The sequence below is a fragment of the Podarcis pityusensis genome (genome assembly GCF_964106645.2).
Source record: "Podarcis pityusensis genome assembly, chromosome: 8".
NCBI lineage: Eukaryota > Metazoa > Chordata > Lepidosauria > Squamata > Lacertidae > Podarcis > Podarcis pityusensis.
The window spans coordinates 87496845-87513597 of NC_138033.1; the positions used below are offsets into that span (position 1 = coordinate 87496845).

At 43.3% G+C, this 16753-nt stretch overlaps 1 protein-coding gene and 1 long non-coding RNA gene across 6 annotated transcripts; one reads left to right on the plus strand and one right to left on the minus strand.

The window, feature by feature from the left end:
* Nucleotides 1–1064: 1064 nt before the first annotated feature.
* LOC308483477 (neuropeptide FF receptor 1-like) lies at nt 1065–16403 on the minus strand. 5 transcript variants are annotated; one of them, XM_081017451.1, is made up of 6 exons: nt 13243–14241; nt 13091–13160; nt 7792–8016; nt 4799–5128; nt 3483–3582; nt 1065–2008 (listed from the first exon to the last, which is right to left on the minus strand). In XM_081017451.1, exons 4-6 carry the CDS (start codon nt 5109–5111, stop codon nt 1120–1122), a joined length of 1302 nt encoding a protein of 433 aa, XP_080873577.1. In that variant the 5' UTR covers nt 5112–5128; nt 7792–8016; nt 13091–13160; nt 13243–14241; the 3' UTR covers nt 1065–1119. The 5 variants fall into 5 exon arrangements, with proteins under 5 accessions (XP_080873577.1, XP_080873576.1, XP_080873578.1 ...); XM_081017450.1 differs by lacking the exons at nt 13091–13160; nt 13243–14241 and adding exons at nt 6625–6689; nt 8695–11908; XM_081017452.1 differs by lacking the exon at nt 7792–8016.
* LOC308483590 lies at nt 14071–14392 on the plus strand. Its single transcript, XR_013989710.1, has 2 exons — nt 14071–14203; nt 14239–14392. It is a non-coding gene; the product is annotated as an uncharacterized lncRNA (long non-coding RNA).
* Nucleotides 16404–16753: the final 350 nt, after the last annotated feature.

Here is a 16753-nt window from a genome sequence, read left to right on the forward strand (position 1 = left end):
CCTCTCAGTTTCCTTCACCCCTGCTTTGTTCAGACTTCTGTCACTGTTTTAAATCACCTCTTTCACCCTGCCAGTGTCCCTCCCTTCTCACTCCAATGCCATGGCCACTGTAGCTGTGCAACTTGCCTTCTCTTTTGCTCCACTAATGCACCAGGACTTCAGGAAAAGCCAGGGTTGTGATGCGGCCCTACAGATCCTCCAGTGGAAGCTGCAGGATGGCAGCCTTATATTCTTATGTATATAGGGAGATATATTTTGTCTTTTTATCACTTTGGAATGTTTTATGGGAAGCTATTAACAAAATAAAACAAATTCTTCTCCCCACCCCAAAGGAGGCAAATTCTGAACAGTAATGAATGAACATTAGTGTGCTGCTAGATGGGGCCAAAGGTCCGCCTAACCTGCATTGTGTTCCCAACAGCTGCTAGTCTGATCAGCACCAGAAACAAGTGTGGAGTGAAGATCAGCATGGGGAAAAAGAGGGGCGTGAAGGTCTCCACTCCCTCCCTTGTTTCTGATGCTGATCTTCACTCCCCACTTGTTTCTGGTGCTGATTTCCACTCCCTGCTATTTCTAATATTCCTCAAGTTAAGATCAGAATCAGAAATAAAGGGAGAGGGGGGAGTGAAGCTCAGGATGAAGGGGAGAACAAAGATTCGTGTTGGGATGGAGGGGCGTGCGGAGCCTTGACTGAATATAAAAAGCACCCTTAACAAACTACAGCGGGGAGCACCAAGTTCTGATTCTCTTCAGGCGCCAAAATGTCTGGGTCTGGCCCTGTGATCAAGGGATCCCTGAACTTGAGCCTGGCAGGTGAGAGTGCACTAGGTCAGATCCCACAGCACCAGGGATCTAACTAGCAGCAGCTCTTTGGGACCTTTTCTAAACCTGCAAGTTAATATCTCTTTTAGGGTTTTTCCCCTGCATGCCCACCCCCTTTCCACCCCCCTTTTAATTTTTTTTTTAAATTGCCAAGTGCATAAAACTGAATGTGCACAAGTTAAATGCCTGCAAGTTGCGAGTTACTCTCTGTCCCCTCAAATTAATCACACAATAGTCCACGATAAGTTTTGTTCTCTTATTTTGCCTTATTTCCACACACACACACCCCTCAATGTTTTAGCAGTTTTCTGTCTTCTCCCAAGCCTGATTAATTCCACGATAAGTCATTATCTTATCAATGTCCTCTAAGCTGAGGCCGGGGCACTTGGGCTGAATGCTCCTGGAGACGAGAGGGCCAGTGTTCTGAGAGTGCCGTGAGGACACCGAGTTATAAGAAGTTGCCTCTGCAAAGACTTTGTTGCACATCCTAAAACTGGTGGGCCCCTGTGACTGCTCCGAGTAAGTTTCCTGGTGTACCTTCTCTTGGGAGCAAAGGTGGAACTTAAAAGCTGTCTGGAAGCCCCGCCTGAAATTCTCATTGTAGTAGCCATAGATGATTGGGTTGATGCTGCTGTTAGAGAAGGCCAGCCAGTGGGCAAAAGGGAAGAAATAGCCAGTCAGTAAGTCTAGGTGGTCATCGTCCAAATTGTTATAATCCACCAGCAGCATCAGAGTCCAGAGGGGCAGCCAGGAGATCATGAAGAGGAGGGCCACCAAGACCAGCATCTTGATGACCTTGATTCTCTTCTTAGGCGTGCCATTGGCTTTGACAGGGCAAGTCAGGTTTTGGGTGATGGGCGCTGTGGAACGGCAGAGTTTCAGGCAGATGCTTCCATACATGAACAAGATGAGCATGAAGGGCACCAGGTAGATGTGGACAAATAGGATGGTGGTATAGACTTTTCTCATGCTGCTGTCAGACCAGGCTTCGTAGCACGCATAGAGGGGGTAGGTGGTATTCTTGCCATCACTCCGCACCATGTAGTGGTCCTCCATGCGACCAACAGTGAGCATGATGGCAGAAGGGCACATGATGGCGATGGCCAGGAGCCACACCACAACAATAATCACCACAGCATTCACAAGGCTGAGCCTCTCCCGGAAAGGCAGGACAATGCAGTGGAATCTGGAAGAGTAAGAAGCAGGAAGCATTAGCAAGAGCAAACCACAGACACGTCATCCTCCCATGAACTGGGGAAGGAAGAGCTGTGTAAATAACTCTTGGGTCTGGTGGAGAAATGCAAGGCACCAATGTGTTAAATAAATAAATGTGTTTTAAAGCAGGACTTCCATTCAAATAGGCCCATTTCACACATTAATCTCATGTGTAGCAGGAAGGAGTGCACACCTTCATTGCCACTAGCTGGAGGATGGCAGCAGCCTGCTAACTACATGACCTGAGTCTATGCACAGAAGAGACCACAGTTCAGCGGGAGAATGCATGTGTTGCATGCAGGTAGCCCTCCATTCAATCGCTGCCATGTCTGATTAAAGAGCATATCAGGTTGCAGAGTTGAGGAGACCCAGAGAGATGCTGTACAGGTGCCAACTCCTAGGAGCCCAATATTTTTGGAGAGGTGCCCCCATGTTTTAAAAAAATCAGGGCATGGAGGAGGCAGAGCATGGAGCTTAGCATAGTGTGGCTCCTCCTCCTCCTCTTCCTCCTCCTCCTGCCTTGGAGGGGAAAGAGGGGGGAAGCAGACACAGCCAATGGTGATGGCAGCAGGAGGAAGAGGAGGCTGATTGTGGAGCCAAGCGGGGCACAACTTCAGTGTCTGGCAGCTCCTCCTCCTCCTGCCGTGTAATGATCTCAGAGCCTGGGCAGGTTTGTATAAGGGGAGATGGTCTTTCAGGTAGCCTGAACCTAAGCTGTGTAGGGCTTTACAGGTCATAACCAGCACTTTGAAATGTCAGTTCCAACTTTGCTAGTGTCTAGTGTAAATTCAAGAGTAGTTCTGAGATGCTGATTTCACTCCAGGGAATGCACTTCTGAATAATCAACATGCGATGAGGGTGGGTAGGGCTGCCATTGCAACCATCATCCTTCCTAGCATGGAGACTCCATTAAGTTTTGATGGTGGCAGCAACAAAGAGCTGGATTTCCATCTATAGCTTAGAGATTCCAACTTTGAATTTGTGGCTTGATTTAAAGGATACCACATGTCAAAACTTTAGAGCCAGGGAGCTGTTCCAAGAGTGCTCTCATTGCTCACCTATTCATCTCTGAGCACAAGCAAGCTTGAACCAGAAGCTGGCTGCATCAGCTGTCTGACTACTCACAAGGTCAGCATGAAAACTCTCTCCTGAAAAGGGGAAGGTTTGCACTTCTTAAACATTGATCTTTTTATTTATAATGTCAATGCAAAGCATCTTCAACAACCATTAAAAGTTTAGACAGCCCTCCCAAAGCATGGCGGGCAGGGCAAAATTGGGGGCTGAGCCAACAGTTGATTGGCTAACATGCTGCAAAGTCAAGAGGCAGGTCAACCTTCAGCTAAGGAACATGTCCACCAGTGACCCATGGATATACAGTGTGTGCAAAGCAAAAGCAAATTCATTCTCGTTTGTTGTAATACCCACAATGAAACCAAAAGCCTTACCTGTCCATGGCTATAGCCACGAGGGTGAAGACAGAAGCAGAGATGGACATTCCTTGGACCAGGCCGCTCATGGTACAGATAACCTGGTTGAAAGGCCAGCCTGTCATGTAGGAGATACACAGAATAAGTCAACTTCCTGTGATTCATAAATAAGGCATTTTAATTTGCAAAGAGGTTTCCATTACCATAGGAACCCAGTGCTGCATTCTTGATAAGCCTGAATATCTACCTACCTACCTACCTACCTACCTACCTACCTATCCATCTATCCATCTATCTATCATCTGTCACTGAATTTGTTACTCATTTTACCTTGCCCAGGGCAACCCAAAGCAAATTACAACCAGACAATAAACTCCACATAGATACATTAAAAACACGAGGAAATGGGCATGTCTAGAAGGCAAGGATCAGCTCTAGCACCTCTGGACATTTACTGTATTTACTTGAATCTAATGCTCACCATTTTTGGCCAAATTATGTTGCGGAAATTAAGGTGCACATTAGATTTGATGGCACATTCACATTCACCAGCAAATACTTTTTTGGGGTTTCAAGGTTCAGAAAACTGAGGTGTGCATTAGAGTCGATGGCGCATTAGACTCGAGTAAGTACGGTATTTCTAGGGCAGATTTACCACACCAAAGAACAATGGGAAGAAATCACAGAGCTGAGCATTCTGCCTTCCTGAGCATAAGAAACAAGCAAGGCAGTCCTGCTTCTCTGCAGTGGTATTTCAACACTTTAGAGATGTGTTTTATTCTATTTTTTCTTTGTTCAATTTGTTAATCACCCTTGTCAGTGAGAATCCCAGATAAGTGTACAAAAGCATAATTAAAAAAATACATTCAACCAAGCCATTTTAAACCTTGCTCAATACTTTGCAACAATCACCTTAATGCAACCAAAAACATTCCCAATACATCTGATCTAGAAGTGCATCAAACTATCCCAAAGGCTAGTGTAAAAAAATGGGTCCTAAGACTCCACCAGAAACCCCATTTTTCACTGTGAACTTATGAAACTGCCCCCCTCCAAGTCCACCCAGTCCAACATTGATTGCACCTGACTGGCAACAGCTCTCCAAGGTCCCAGTCAGAAGAGAGCCTTTCACATGGAAATGTGTGCAATGGAGCCCTTCCATGCAAAGTTTGTATTCTGCCACTTGATTCTAGACCACAATAGGGAGAGGGCTTACTGAAGTGGCAGAGGAGAGGAGTCTTAGACCAGCTTTCCTAAACTGGTTTCCTGGCAGGCAACAGCATGCCACTTCTGAAAGCCCAGTTTCCCCACTTCTCTCATAGAATGGCCCTCACCTGTGATCAGGTTGTCCATCAGAGTGGGTGGAACACAGAAGATGCCCACCAGCAGGTCACTGATGGCCAAGTTGAGGATGAAGAAGTTGGTGACAGTGCGCATACGCTCATTATTCACCACCACCATGCAAACCAAGGCGTTCCCAGCCATGCATGAGAGAAAGACAATTAGGTACGCCATGATTAAAATGGCAGCAACAGCAGGAGAATGTTGGTAGTAAGGGAGGAAAGTGCTATTGATGTGGCTTCCTGCAATCCATATTTCAGTCTCATTGGCCAAGGTTTCCTTTTGGATAATGTTCTTCATCTCCATACTGTTAGCAGCTTCACCTACAAAGCAACCAAAACACTTTAAAAAATGTATATCCAAAGAGGTTGCCCTGCTCCCATAGAGATAAGTGGGTGGGCTTTTTCCCACCTCACCTGGCTAGATACCACTTCATCCTAGGATGAATAATAGGCCAAGGCTGTGTGTGTGTGTGTGTGTGTGTGTGTGAGAGAGAGAGAGAGAGAGGGGGGGGGGGAGGGGGAGGGGGGAGGGAGAGATTGGGCAGATGCTGGAACCTGGAGAGGAAAGGACATCTTGATCTGTGCTAGACCTAAAGTTGTGAGCTTCCTTGGAAACCAAATGGGGAAGCAAGATCTGCTGGAGTGTTAATGTTGTGAACCCCTCCATCCTATGCTCAGGTTGTATAGATGTGAAAATAAAACCACATATTCTAAAGATGCCACAGTTTCCATGGCCCTTCATTCCAAGGAAACTGGACTCTGGGTAAGCACAGGAACCTCTGGAGTGTCTCACTGGTTGGAGATTACGGTGCATGCAGCAATAGAGGCACACACAGACATACATATAAAAATATCACCAAAACTAAATTTGGACAGAGGAAAAAAACTCATTTCAAAATTGCGTGTGGAAATTCTTACATAGAAGATATAAGAGAATTATTAATGGATTGGTTACAGTATCACCAATTAAATGATTTTTTTAAGGTAGACCAAATAAAAAAAGGTTTTGATACAGTGAGATCGAGGTTTGAAATAGATCTGTTGGAAAATAATGTGAAAGTGTTGTCAAAAATGTACAAATTACTATTAGAATGGTATACAAAAGATGATGAAGTTAAGGCAGTCATGATACATTGGGCTAGAGATTTTGGGTACAATATTCAACTTGCATCTTGGGAAAAGTTATGGAAAGAGGAAATAAAATTTACTGCATGCTCTTCGTTGAAAGAAAACTATATGGAAATGATGTATAGGTGGTATTTAACACTGAGTAAAATTGCAAAGATGTACAAAACAAGTTAAAATTTATGTTGGAAATGTAAAGGGAAGGAAGGTACGGTACTTTTTATCATATGTGATAGACATGTACACTGGTAAAGGCTTTCTGGGAAATGATATATAATGAATTAAAGAAAATGTTTAAAAATACATTTGTTAAAATACCATAAGCCTTTTAGTTAGGTATAATAGGTGAAGAGATACCAAGAGAGGACAAAAGACTTTTTATGTATGCTATGACGGTAGCGAGAATGCTACTAGCCCAGAGATGGAAAGAAGGAGAAGTACCAACAAAAGAAGAATGGCAGACGAAACTGATGGAGAAAGAAAGTTTTATATTAATGTTTGAAATGGTTAAAGTTAAAATGTATAAAATTGTGATAAACCAATACAAATTATATAAAAAAGGAAATTTTTACATAACTTTCCAAATTTCAAATTGTAGGGAGATATCAGGAAATCTGAACTGACACTGTTACTGGCGCCACACGACACTCCTTCTGCACTGGTAAGAAATCAATATTTGAGTGCGGCAGCACCTGCACTTTGGAACTCCTTGCCTCTTGACATCAGGCAGGGACCTTCACTGTCTTGTTTTTAGTACCTGCTTAAAACATGTAAACATGTAGAAGTTACATGTGTTTTATCTCTTTTTAGCTACTGTTGATTTTAAGCACATTGTGAACATTTTAATTGCCAAGTTTTACTGGTTTTTAGTCAATAATTTTAATGTTTGAGTTTACATTTTTGTAAACCACTTAGGTTCACATACAAGCAATATATGTATTTTGTTCAATAAATAAATAACTTTATTGTCTCCAATAGCCCTTTTGTTTTGAGGGTCTTGGAGGAAAGTTACAATCACAGCCTGATCCCACATTCTGTATTCAGATAAGCTTTTGGTTTAGGGTTCTTAAATGAATACATTGCTTCTCATTTTAAAAAAAGTCTCAAAGTGTTTTACAACCAAAGTTAAAAATTCACAGAAACATTATTTAAAAACAACTTAACAGGATAATAACAAATCACTGAAGCTGCCAAAATGCCAGTGAAAACAAATATGTCTTTGTCTGACCCTAAAATTATAAAAATAAACATTTAGACTACAATCCTATATTCACTTATTTGGGAAGGAGTCCTTTTGAACTTAATATGACTTGCTTCTGAGTAGAAATATAAAGGGTTGCACTGCAATCATTCTTTTGCATAAGCCTTAGTCCAAAAAGTATCATAGGAAAGAATTTGTGAGCTCTCTCTCTCTATAAACTGGGTTGGGGAGAGAAGGGGGACACAGGAACAAAAGTACAGCAGCTGGGATTTTAAGAACATCTTTCTCACAAATAAATCACATTTATTTCAAAGCTGAATCTTCAACATGCAGCTTGTTTTAAAGCGTCTTGTAGAGGCAGCAATTGAATTCAAAGCAGCCTTTTGTACCTGATCAATATTTCCAGTTCCTGGAGATAATTAAATATTAGCTTTTCCTAATCTGTAATACTCATGACCCAGAGGGTCCCTTTTCCCACCCCCCCCCCCACCAGCCAAACTCTTTCAATATGTTTCATTATTGGCACAGTCAGATTCAAGGCTTGTTTAACACATAATATTAGAGGCCAGAAGCATCAGTTCAGGAAAACGCAGCTTACTAAGAAAATTGCAAAAATTGCCCCAGTTTGTCCAGAAAGCATACACTTTGCACCTCTTACCTGTTAAACCGAGGTCATTCCATTCGTAATATCTGTCCCCTACTCTGGTCTATCTGGAGGTTCTTAAGCAGATTTTACAGTTCCATTTGCCCAGCAAAAAAAGCAATCACATTGTTTCCACGGATACAGGAAGATTTGCTCCTTGCTGAAATCTGATGTTTTCTCCTGAATGGCATTTGATCTTCTTGTGGATTCTCTCAGCCTTGTATTCCTCACTTCATAAACCTGGGAGCAGGTAACATATGATACCATTGCCACCCACAATCTATCAACATTTGCTTCCACAAAAGATACCTTAATATACTTCTAGGTCATTAACACACTTGCCACCCAGCTTTGCATCATATGCTGATCAGATCCTGACGCACTTGCACATAGAACATTAGCTTGCATGCAGAGAAGAATCTGCTTTAATTCATTCATTTGCTGGCCCTCTTCTTGGAAAGAGTTAGGAGCTTAAAAAACAACAACTAAACACAGATCCCTGCAAAACAAATGATGAAGCTGCTTTGGAAATGTATGTTGGATAAAGTACACTGTTATTTTCCCATTGTAGAAAGATATGAGTGCAAATTGCATCAAAAGCAGTGTGATGTGCCTTTACTTATGCCTACATACAGATTGAGCAGAAGATGTAAGGTTCACAGCATTAACACTCCAACCGACCTTCCTTCCTCAATAGTTTTCTTCAGATTCACCATAGCATATCATAGAATCACAGAAGTATACAATTTTAAAGTTGGAAGGGACTCTCAGGGTCATCTATTCTAACCCCCTGCAATGCAGAAATTTCAACTAAAGCATCCATGATAGATGGCCGTCCAATCTCTGATTAAAAGCCTCCCATGAACCAGAGTCCACAACTTTGGAAGGGAAGAGATGCTGAAGCCTTTTTACCGTTACCTTTAGAACTGAAGCTGAATTCTGGAAGATTCGGGACACATAAAAGAAAGCATTTCTTCATGCAGTTAGAGTATGGGGCAGGAGAGACTGCAAGAATACATGCTCGGAGGATGATGGAAGAGCAACAGCATCAGACCAGAGCAATGCAGGATGGGGTGGTGAGGCTCCCCCTTGAGTGGAGTGACTGGTGCATCATCTGAATCACAGTCTTCCTCAAGCCAGCACTGGGACCCCCAAGGGAGGGGATAGGACAGAGACGGGCTGCAGGAGTAGACGAATCCTAGACAGGAACTCAGAGTTCATTAGACCTCAGTTAGTTAGATGGTGGGTTTTGCACTCTCACCTCCGCCTTTGAAATTAAACCAAATATATAAGAATACGGAAAGCCATCATAAAAGTTCTGTGGGAGATTCATTCACAATAGGCTAGAACAAAAACAAACTGTTGTCTTTGCAGTGGAAGGTTTGGTTTTCCTTTGATCATGGTTTCTATTGTGACAGCACTTTGAAAATTTTCTCTTTTTTTACAGTATACAATTTCCACTACCCTGCTGCCTTTTCCTTGTAGGCCAATTTTATTTGATGGAGTCCATATTACAAACAAACAGCAACCTCTTGCTTTTAAGTCAGAACTTCTCTTTCCCTTCTGCTTTGAAAACTGATGTTTGCTTCACTGCTGATCCATTCCACCTTTGTCAAGATTTTGTAAACAATGAAAGCAGGCTTTCTCAGAACCAAGCATCCTAGAACAAACCAAATTGCATTGCATAACATGTTGGTTAAGTGCTGTGAAGGCAGACTCTCTTGCATTTGACTCTACTAGTTCAGCTCAGCATTTCAGCCTATGAATATGTCCTGAGCAGCATCTAATCCTGCTGTGTAGGATCAGTCTTCTTCTTTGGTGATCTCTTGTAGCCAAGTAAGATTGTCTTCCATGAACACAGTTTTAACAGTGAGTCTGTGAGTAGGTGACAGTAAGTCTGTGAGTAGGTGACTGTGAAGGCCAATTCTGGATCCACACATCCTTCCACAGTGGGGACATAGGTTTCCAGGTGGGAGTTGATCACAGTGAGGGTTTGCCAAACATGCCTTCCTCTTAGCATGTTTCTCCCTTTCTTCCTGAGTTTGAGCATCTTCAAAGTCCATGACACCTTTGGTAAAGGCTGTTCTCCAATTGAAGCACTCGAGGGCAGTGTTTCCCAGTTGTCAGCGTTTATATTACTTTTTAAAGATTTGCCTTGAGGAAGTCTTTAAAATTCTTTTAAAAAACTTTCCATTTTTAAGTTCAGAATAGTTGTTGCTGCTTTGGAAGATGATCAGGCACCCGAACAACATGACCATTCCAACGAAGTTGATGTTGAAGAATCATTGCTTCAACACTGGTGATCTCTGCTTCTTCCAGTACACTGGCATTAGTTTGCCTGTCTTCCCAAGTGATGTGTAAAATTTTCTGGAGACACCATTGATGGAACCTTTCGAGGAGTTGGAGATGGTGTTTGTAAGTGGTCCATGTTTCACAAGCATAGAGTAAGGTTGGTAGTACAATAGCTTTGTAAACAAGCATTTTGGTTTCCCTGCGAATGTCCTGCTCCTCAAACACACTGCACTTCAATCAGGAGAAAGCTGCACTCGCAGAGCTCAGGCGATGCTGGATTTCGGCATCAATGTCAGCTCTTGTGGAAAGGTAACTGCCCAGGTAGGAGAAGTGACTGACATTTTCCAATGTTACACCATTGAGTTGGATTTGTGGCGCTGCAGAGGGGTTGTTTTGTGCCTGTTGGTGCAGCACTTTGGTTTTTTGGATCAATGTAGGATCAATGACAGTTATTGTGGCCTCATTGTGGGATAAATTTCTGGTACCAGGGCCTAATGCCACAAGAAATGTCATTGACTCTACAACCCAGACATAGATGTTGTTCTGGATGCATCCAGGGCAGGGTGTTTGGAGAGGGACTCCTCCACTGCACATGTGCCTACTCTTTTTTATGCTCAAACAGTGTGCTTGTGGATCTGAATGTGACCCACAAGGCCTGTTTTTATTTACAGCTCCATTCTCACACCTTCTTCTCACCTGTCCCCACCCCAGATTGCAGCAAATGTGAGAAAAAAGCAAGGTTCTGCATTTTGCCCACATGATGCCCAAATCAAAAGGACATTTCAAGAGAATCACTAGCAGCAGTAATGATCTCAATCCCCCTCCAGTACTTCTTTTAAACTTCATTTTCCAGCTGCTAGATATTACAATGCTAGTGGAAGAGGCGTGCAGTGTGAATGGAATTGGCCCACTCTCAAATACTAACAAGTCGCTGAGCATTATAGTCATTTAATAGAATGTCGAGCCACAGTGGTGGGTTCTGACATCAGCGGCACAGACAGCGAAGTAATTTGTGCAATTATATATGCCATTTCACATGAGGAGGAGGCTGTGAAATATGGGCTCTAATTGCAATGACTGTGTAATACGTTATAAGCTTTTTCTCTCCCAAAAGAGAGTGACTGGTGGGGGTGTGGAGAACAAAATTTCCAAATGGTGGTAAAATATGAACATTTAAGTCCTGTAGATATTTGGATTAATCAGTGAAGCTAAGCTTCAATCCTCAACAGTCTGAGCCACTGATACATACAGCAAATTTCCAGCTGGGCTTCTGACACCATTGGCATGCCATCAGTACTGGAAACTCCTGTCAGGATTATTTATTGGGGATCTATTGTACTCCCTGAGCACCTTACATACAAATCAATTACAGTGGTACCTCAGGTTACAGACGCTTCAGGTTACAGACTCCGACTAAGGTCCGAGGACCAGGCAAAGGAGGTCAGAACCTTTTTCCTCCCCCCCCCCAACACTGACAGGAACCAGGGCCAGCCCCCTTGGCTAAAATTCTGGTTTGAATGGGGGTGGGATTTTAACTTGGGAGGGTGCTGTTTATTGGGGTGAGGGCTGTTTGAAACTGTTCTTAAGTGCTATATGTTAGTATGTATTTTGCATTTGTGTTTTTTTGATTTTATAATATCCTACAGCCTTTTCAATGTGTTTGTGGGTGGGGGTTATTGTCTCGTTGTTTTTGTTTAAACTATTTTCCCTTTTCTTCTGCTCCTTTTAACCCATTCTAGTGTTCCTTTTCTTCCCCTTTTGTATTGGTAAGTTCAATGTTGTTTGAATTTTCCCTTTTTTAAAAAAAATTAATAACCTTTCGAAGAAGAAGAAGAAACAATTGAGCAGGGGACGCTTTCCCCCCAAATGTGGAGGCAATGAGAGAGGAAGTTAAATGAGAGCTGTTGTTAAAAAGCAACCAATGTCATTTTTTAAAAGTAAAATAAAAAAGATGGCTACTTAGTGGGATTGAGCTGCAAAAGCACCAATAAACAGAGAAACATTTGCAAGAAATATACCACCATCTGCATCTAAGCTGGTAGAGGCTAGTCTATGAGGACAATGGTAGCCCTGCTCAACTAAGATTGGTCTGTTGTCAACAGAGCCATAGTTGGGTGATCTTGCGCCCCTGGGGGAACCATCCAGGTTGCGCCCCCTCACCACGGACAAATTACTGTAGCTCTTCTTTCCGCCTCTCCTCCACCCCCCAACCCATTCAAGTCACCTATTAAAAACCTGTCCTTATGAGGCAATAATCAATTAATTTATAGACATATTTATGGACATTTTTAAAGCTGATTTTGCCCCCTCCTTGCCTGTGCCCCTGGCGGGGGCCCACTTTGCCACCCTCTAGCTACGGCCCTGAGCAGAAGGCTGATCTATATAAGATGGTAAACTGGTATTTTCCTTTAACATTTTAGCAGCCACTGACCCATTTGAAAACAGGAGCTGACTGGTAGTATTCCAAAAAAGACCAATCTGTAAACCGTGTTGAGATATTTCTTAAAAATATAAAGCGGTATAGAAATTAAATACCTGCCTACCTGGGATGTTAGAGCAGCAGGCACAGAGCAAAGGTGGCTTGAATTAGTCCTTAGATGCTATGGTGGATTCCAGAACCAAGCTTAATCACTGAAATCACTACCCAAAAAAATCTCCCATGCTAATAGTTTGGGAAGTGAGGGGTATAGGTGAAAATTGAGGGGCATGATAGTTGCCTTGGAAGTTAGCAAGGACACTGCAGGGACTTTAATCCCATCCTGGGAACCAGGAGTGACAACCACTGGTGCCTTTTGCTCTGTTTTTTGAGTGATGCAACAAGGCAAAAAGCAAAACCCGAGAGAACACTCTGCAAATGTTGTCTCGTGGAAAAAAACAACCCTTAAGAGTTATGAAGAAATCTGCTGCAAAAGGTTTTGACTTCTGCGACTGATTCCCTGCAACGTGAAAGAGTGATAGCACAAACCAGTTGCATACAAAACACCATACATATTACCTCCCTAGCCAAGCAAGGGATACTCACCTAAATGTCAATCAACCATGGAATACCATTTTGACTGCGATTTTTGATTGAAGCTGGGTAAGCCAATGATCTACAAGGCAGTACAGAGAGATGAGATTCAATCTCTGCAATTAATCTTAATGTGGAAAGAGGGAAGATTGCTCAATGCTCACCATTTTCTTTGTCCATTTGAAGTGTGACTTCATGTGTCTGACAGCAGTCACTCTCCAGTTGTCGCCATCAGCAGCTTGATCCTCAAAATGCTTTATTTGACTTTTCGGCAAGAATCTGCAAAGAGCTGGAACAAAAGAAGAAGTGTTCTCCTGCCTGCAGGTGAGCTTCATTGTGTTGACACCGAATAGGGCCTCTTCTGACGACTCAGTCACCGCCACCTGAAAGAGTCTTAGCACAAAAAGTTGCAGAAGGAACACAATACAAAATTTCTTCCCAGCCAAGAAAGGGATATTCACCTAAATGTCCTTCAGGCAGAATGTCTCCATCTATATTGCTGCTATCATTGTGATGTAGCGTTTTGGCTTGACTTGGGAGGTATCGGAGCCTGTCACCGCCTCTTCAAATTCAAGAGGACTTTCTAGTTACCATGTGTGTCCCTCCCGAAGCTGCGCGCTCGGTGGAAGAGGACGACCATCCCAGATCAAAGGAGTGTACCCTTCTTCAGTCAAGGGTATACTAGAGCTGCGCTCCCCTGCTCGAAGCTGCAAACCCCTGAAGGTCCATTTGTAGGAGAACGTAGGGTAGTCCAGCTTCCAAGACTCCAGACACATCCAAGTAAGGCAATGGTGCACTATGTCTCAAATGGTGTTCTTGGAAGATGCTTAGCCAAAGGTTTGCAGGTTCTAGCAAGGGAACGCAACTATTGCATGCCCTTGACCGAAGAAGGGGACCCTCCTTCGATCTGGGATGGTCGTCCTCTTCCACCGAGCGCACCGCTTGGGGCGGGACGCACATGGAGCGCTGAGGGATACAGCAGAATTAATGCATTTGTCAATGAAATCCTAGGCCCTGATTTTAGAGTGATTACTCCCACAGCCACATCACGTATCAGTGATAGTTTGGTCTGCCCTGTTGCATAGTTACCTTTTGACGTCCGTTTCCCATTTATTATGTCATCTGGTCATTGCTGCTGGAAGAAAGGCCAGGCCTTTCAGTTCAACTCTATAACCTCCTAGCATTCGTTCTACCTCCACTGGAATCCTCCACTTGCAGGACACATTGGAGACATCTTCCAGAGTTGAAGGCTTCATTTTAAGATGAGCATATGCAGAAGAATCCTTTATGGTAACAGGGCGCGAAGGGGCTTGCCGCAACCTCTCGCCACCTCTGAAAAGTATTGAATAGTTACCTTCCTTCAACTGCAACGCTAGTTTCCGGCTGCAAAGTTACTGGCAAAGGAAGCTGACTGCTAGATCGGCTTTTAAATTGGGTATTTCAAACCTCTTACCTTCAGTGCTGGAGGATCCAGGGTTTTTTGCAGAGAGTCAACGCTTTGTGTTGCCCGAGCTATGCAGCAAAAAAAGAAGATGAAATCCCCAAACCTTGGGTATTAGCGCCAGAGAGCCACGTTACGCATGAGGGGTAATTTTGCCTGGCCTGTTCCATAGTTACCTTTGGAGCTCCATTTCCCATCTCTTTTCGTAATCTTGCAGGTTCTGCTGGAAAGGCTGAGTGGAGTTGATCTTCTAGTCTGCTTCCTCATTTGATCCTCACAACAACCCTGTGAGGTAGGTTAGGCTGAGAGATAGAGAGCTGCTTCATGGCAGAGGGAGGATTTGAACTCTAGTCTCCCAGGTCCTAATCCACCCCTCTAGCCACTCTCAGCAACTTCCCTCAGAGAAAGCACTTTCCCACAGGATCCTGGACTTGCCGTGTCCCTGAGCAGTCCCTCTCCAGTCGCCAGCAGCAGCTTCATCTTCAAAATGCTTTCTTTGCCTTTCCAGCAAGTTTTCAACTTACCCATCTCTCTCTCCATCCATGGCAATCTTATCTTGGTATTTTTCTGAGTTTTCAGTTTAAATTTTCTTGGCTAAACTGTTTTTTGCGTGACTTTCTCAAGGACCATCATCTGTGTACAATTTACTGTCCCTGTGTTATTAGGATTAAGTCTTCTTTGATTTTCTATTTCCCTTCAGTTTCCTTTTAATGTAAAATTTAATTCCTCTCCTAACACTTTTAAGAGATGAATACCTGAATAAGATATATGTCCACAGTATTTGAAATCAACCACAGCAGAGATCACAGGTAAAAATTACATGTGTCCCTTTTTAAAGTTGTAAGTGATGAATTTCAGCAGAATGAAATCCCTTCATTTACTCTAAAAAATTCCCAATTGTTTTGTTAAGCAATCTTACCTAAGCTGGTTTCAGTTGCCTTTTCAAACCTGTTTCATCTTCCCCAGCCACCTCTCCTAATCACTCTGCCCTTTAGCTCCTTCAGCTCTGACCAGTGAGCAGGCTAACACTAGTATTACAGCCAGGGACAGGCTCACTCACTGGAATGTGGCTCGCTCCTTCCGCCACCAGTAGGTCATAAGAACACATAAAAAAGTCCCTTGCGGAGTTAATACAGTGGGTGCAGGTGTCTTTATTTTCGTCATGGGGTCAATTCAGGGCTTTGATGAGAAACGTCAAAATTTATATACTTTCCAAATTAGTACATTCTGGTAATACAAGGGAACTGAATTAGTAATCCACCCAAATTTCATGGATTACAAACTACAGGAACATGACCTGCACAGGAAAATAAGGGAAAGACTATGTGAAAAATAAGGGAAAGACTATGTGAAGAGGGACATGGGTGGCGCTGTGGGTTAAACCATAGAGCCTAGGATTTGCCGATCAGAAGGTCGGCAGTTCGAATCCCAGCAACGGGGTGAGCTCCCGTTGCTCGGTCCCTGCTCCTGCCAACATAGCAGTTCGAAAGCACGTCAAAGTGCAAGTAGATAAATAGGTACCGCTCCGGCGGGAAGGTAAACGGCATTTCCGTGCGCTGCTCTGGTTCGCCAGGAGCGGCTAAGTCATGCTGGCCACATGATCCGGAAGCTGTACTCCGGCTCCCTCGGCCAATAAAGTGAGAGAGTGCCACAACCCCAGAGTCAGTCACGACTGGACCTAATGGTCAGGGGTCCCTTTACCTTTACCTTATGTGAGGAGGGGCTGGCTTGGATCTCAGTGGCCCCCATTGAATTCTGTGGAGCAAAGTAAATGGGCTGCAATCTGGGGCACAGTTGGAAAGGACAGCAGTTGCTTCTCACTCCTGCAACATTCTATGATAGAATGAATGAAGACTGGGTGCTTGTTTTTAAAAAAGTTGACCAAAAGGAAGAAAGCGGGGGGGGGGTGTAATTTTACATCATTGCTCCTGTTTGTAGTATACTGGCCGTCTTTCCCTTGAAAATTGCTTTGTTGAAATATAATACCTGATTGGTGGATGGGAAGGGCTTGGAGTGACTGAAATAGATGTACAGCTCCACTAATTACAGAATACATTTCATTTCACTTTGAGAATTAAAAACCTCAGTGTTTGATGCTTAAGAATGCCTTTTTTGGTTTAAAGTGCTCTTTTCCCTGTTCTATCTCTGTCTTAATTTTAACCGTCATGACATGATTGCGTAATTATTGTAGCTTGAAAACTGGGTGAATCTTAGCACAATGTATAAAATCACTT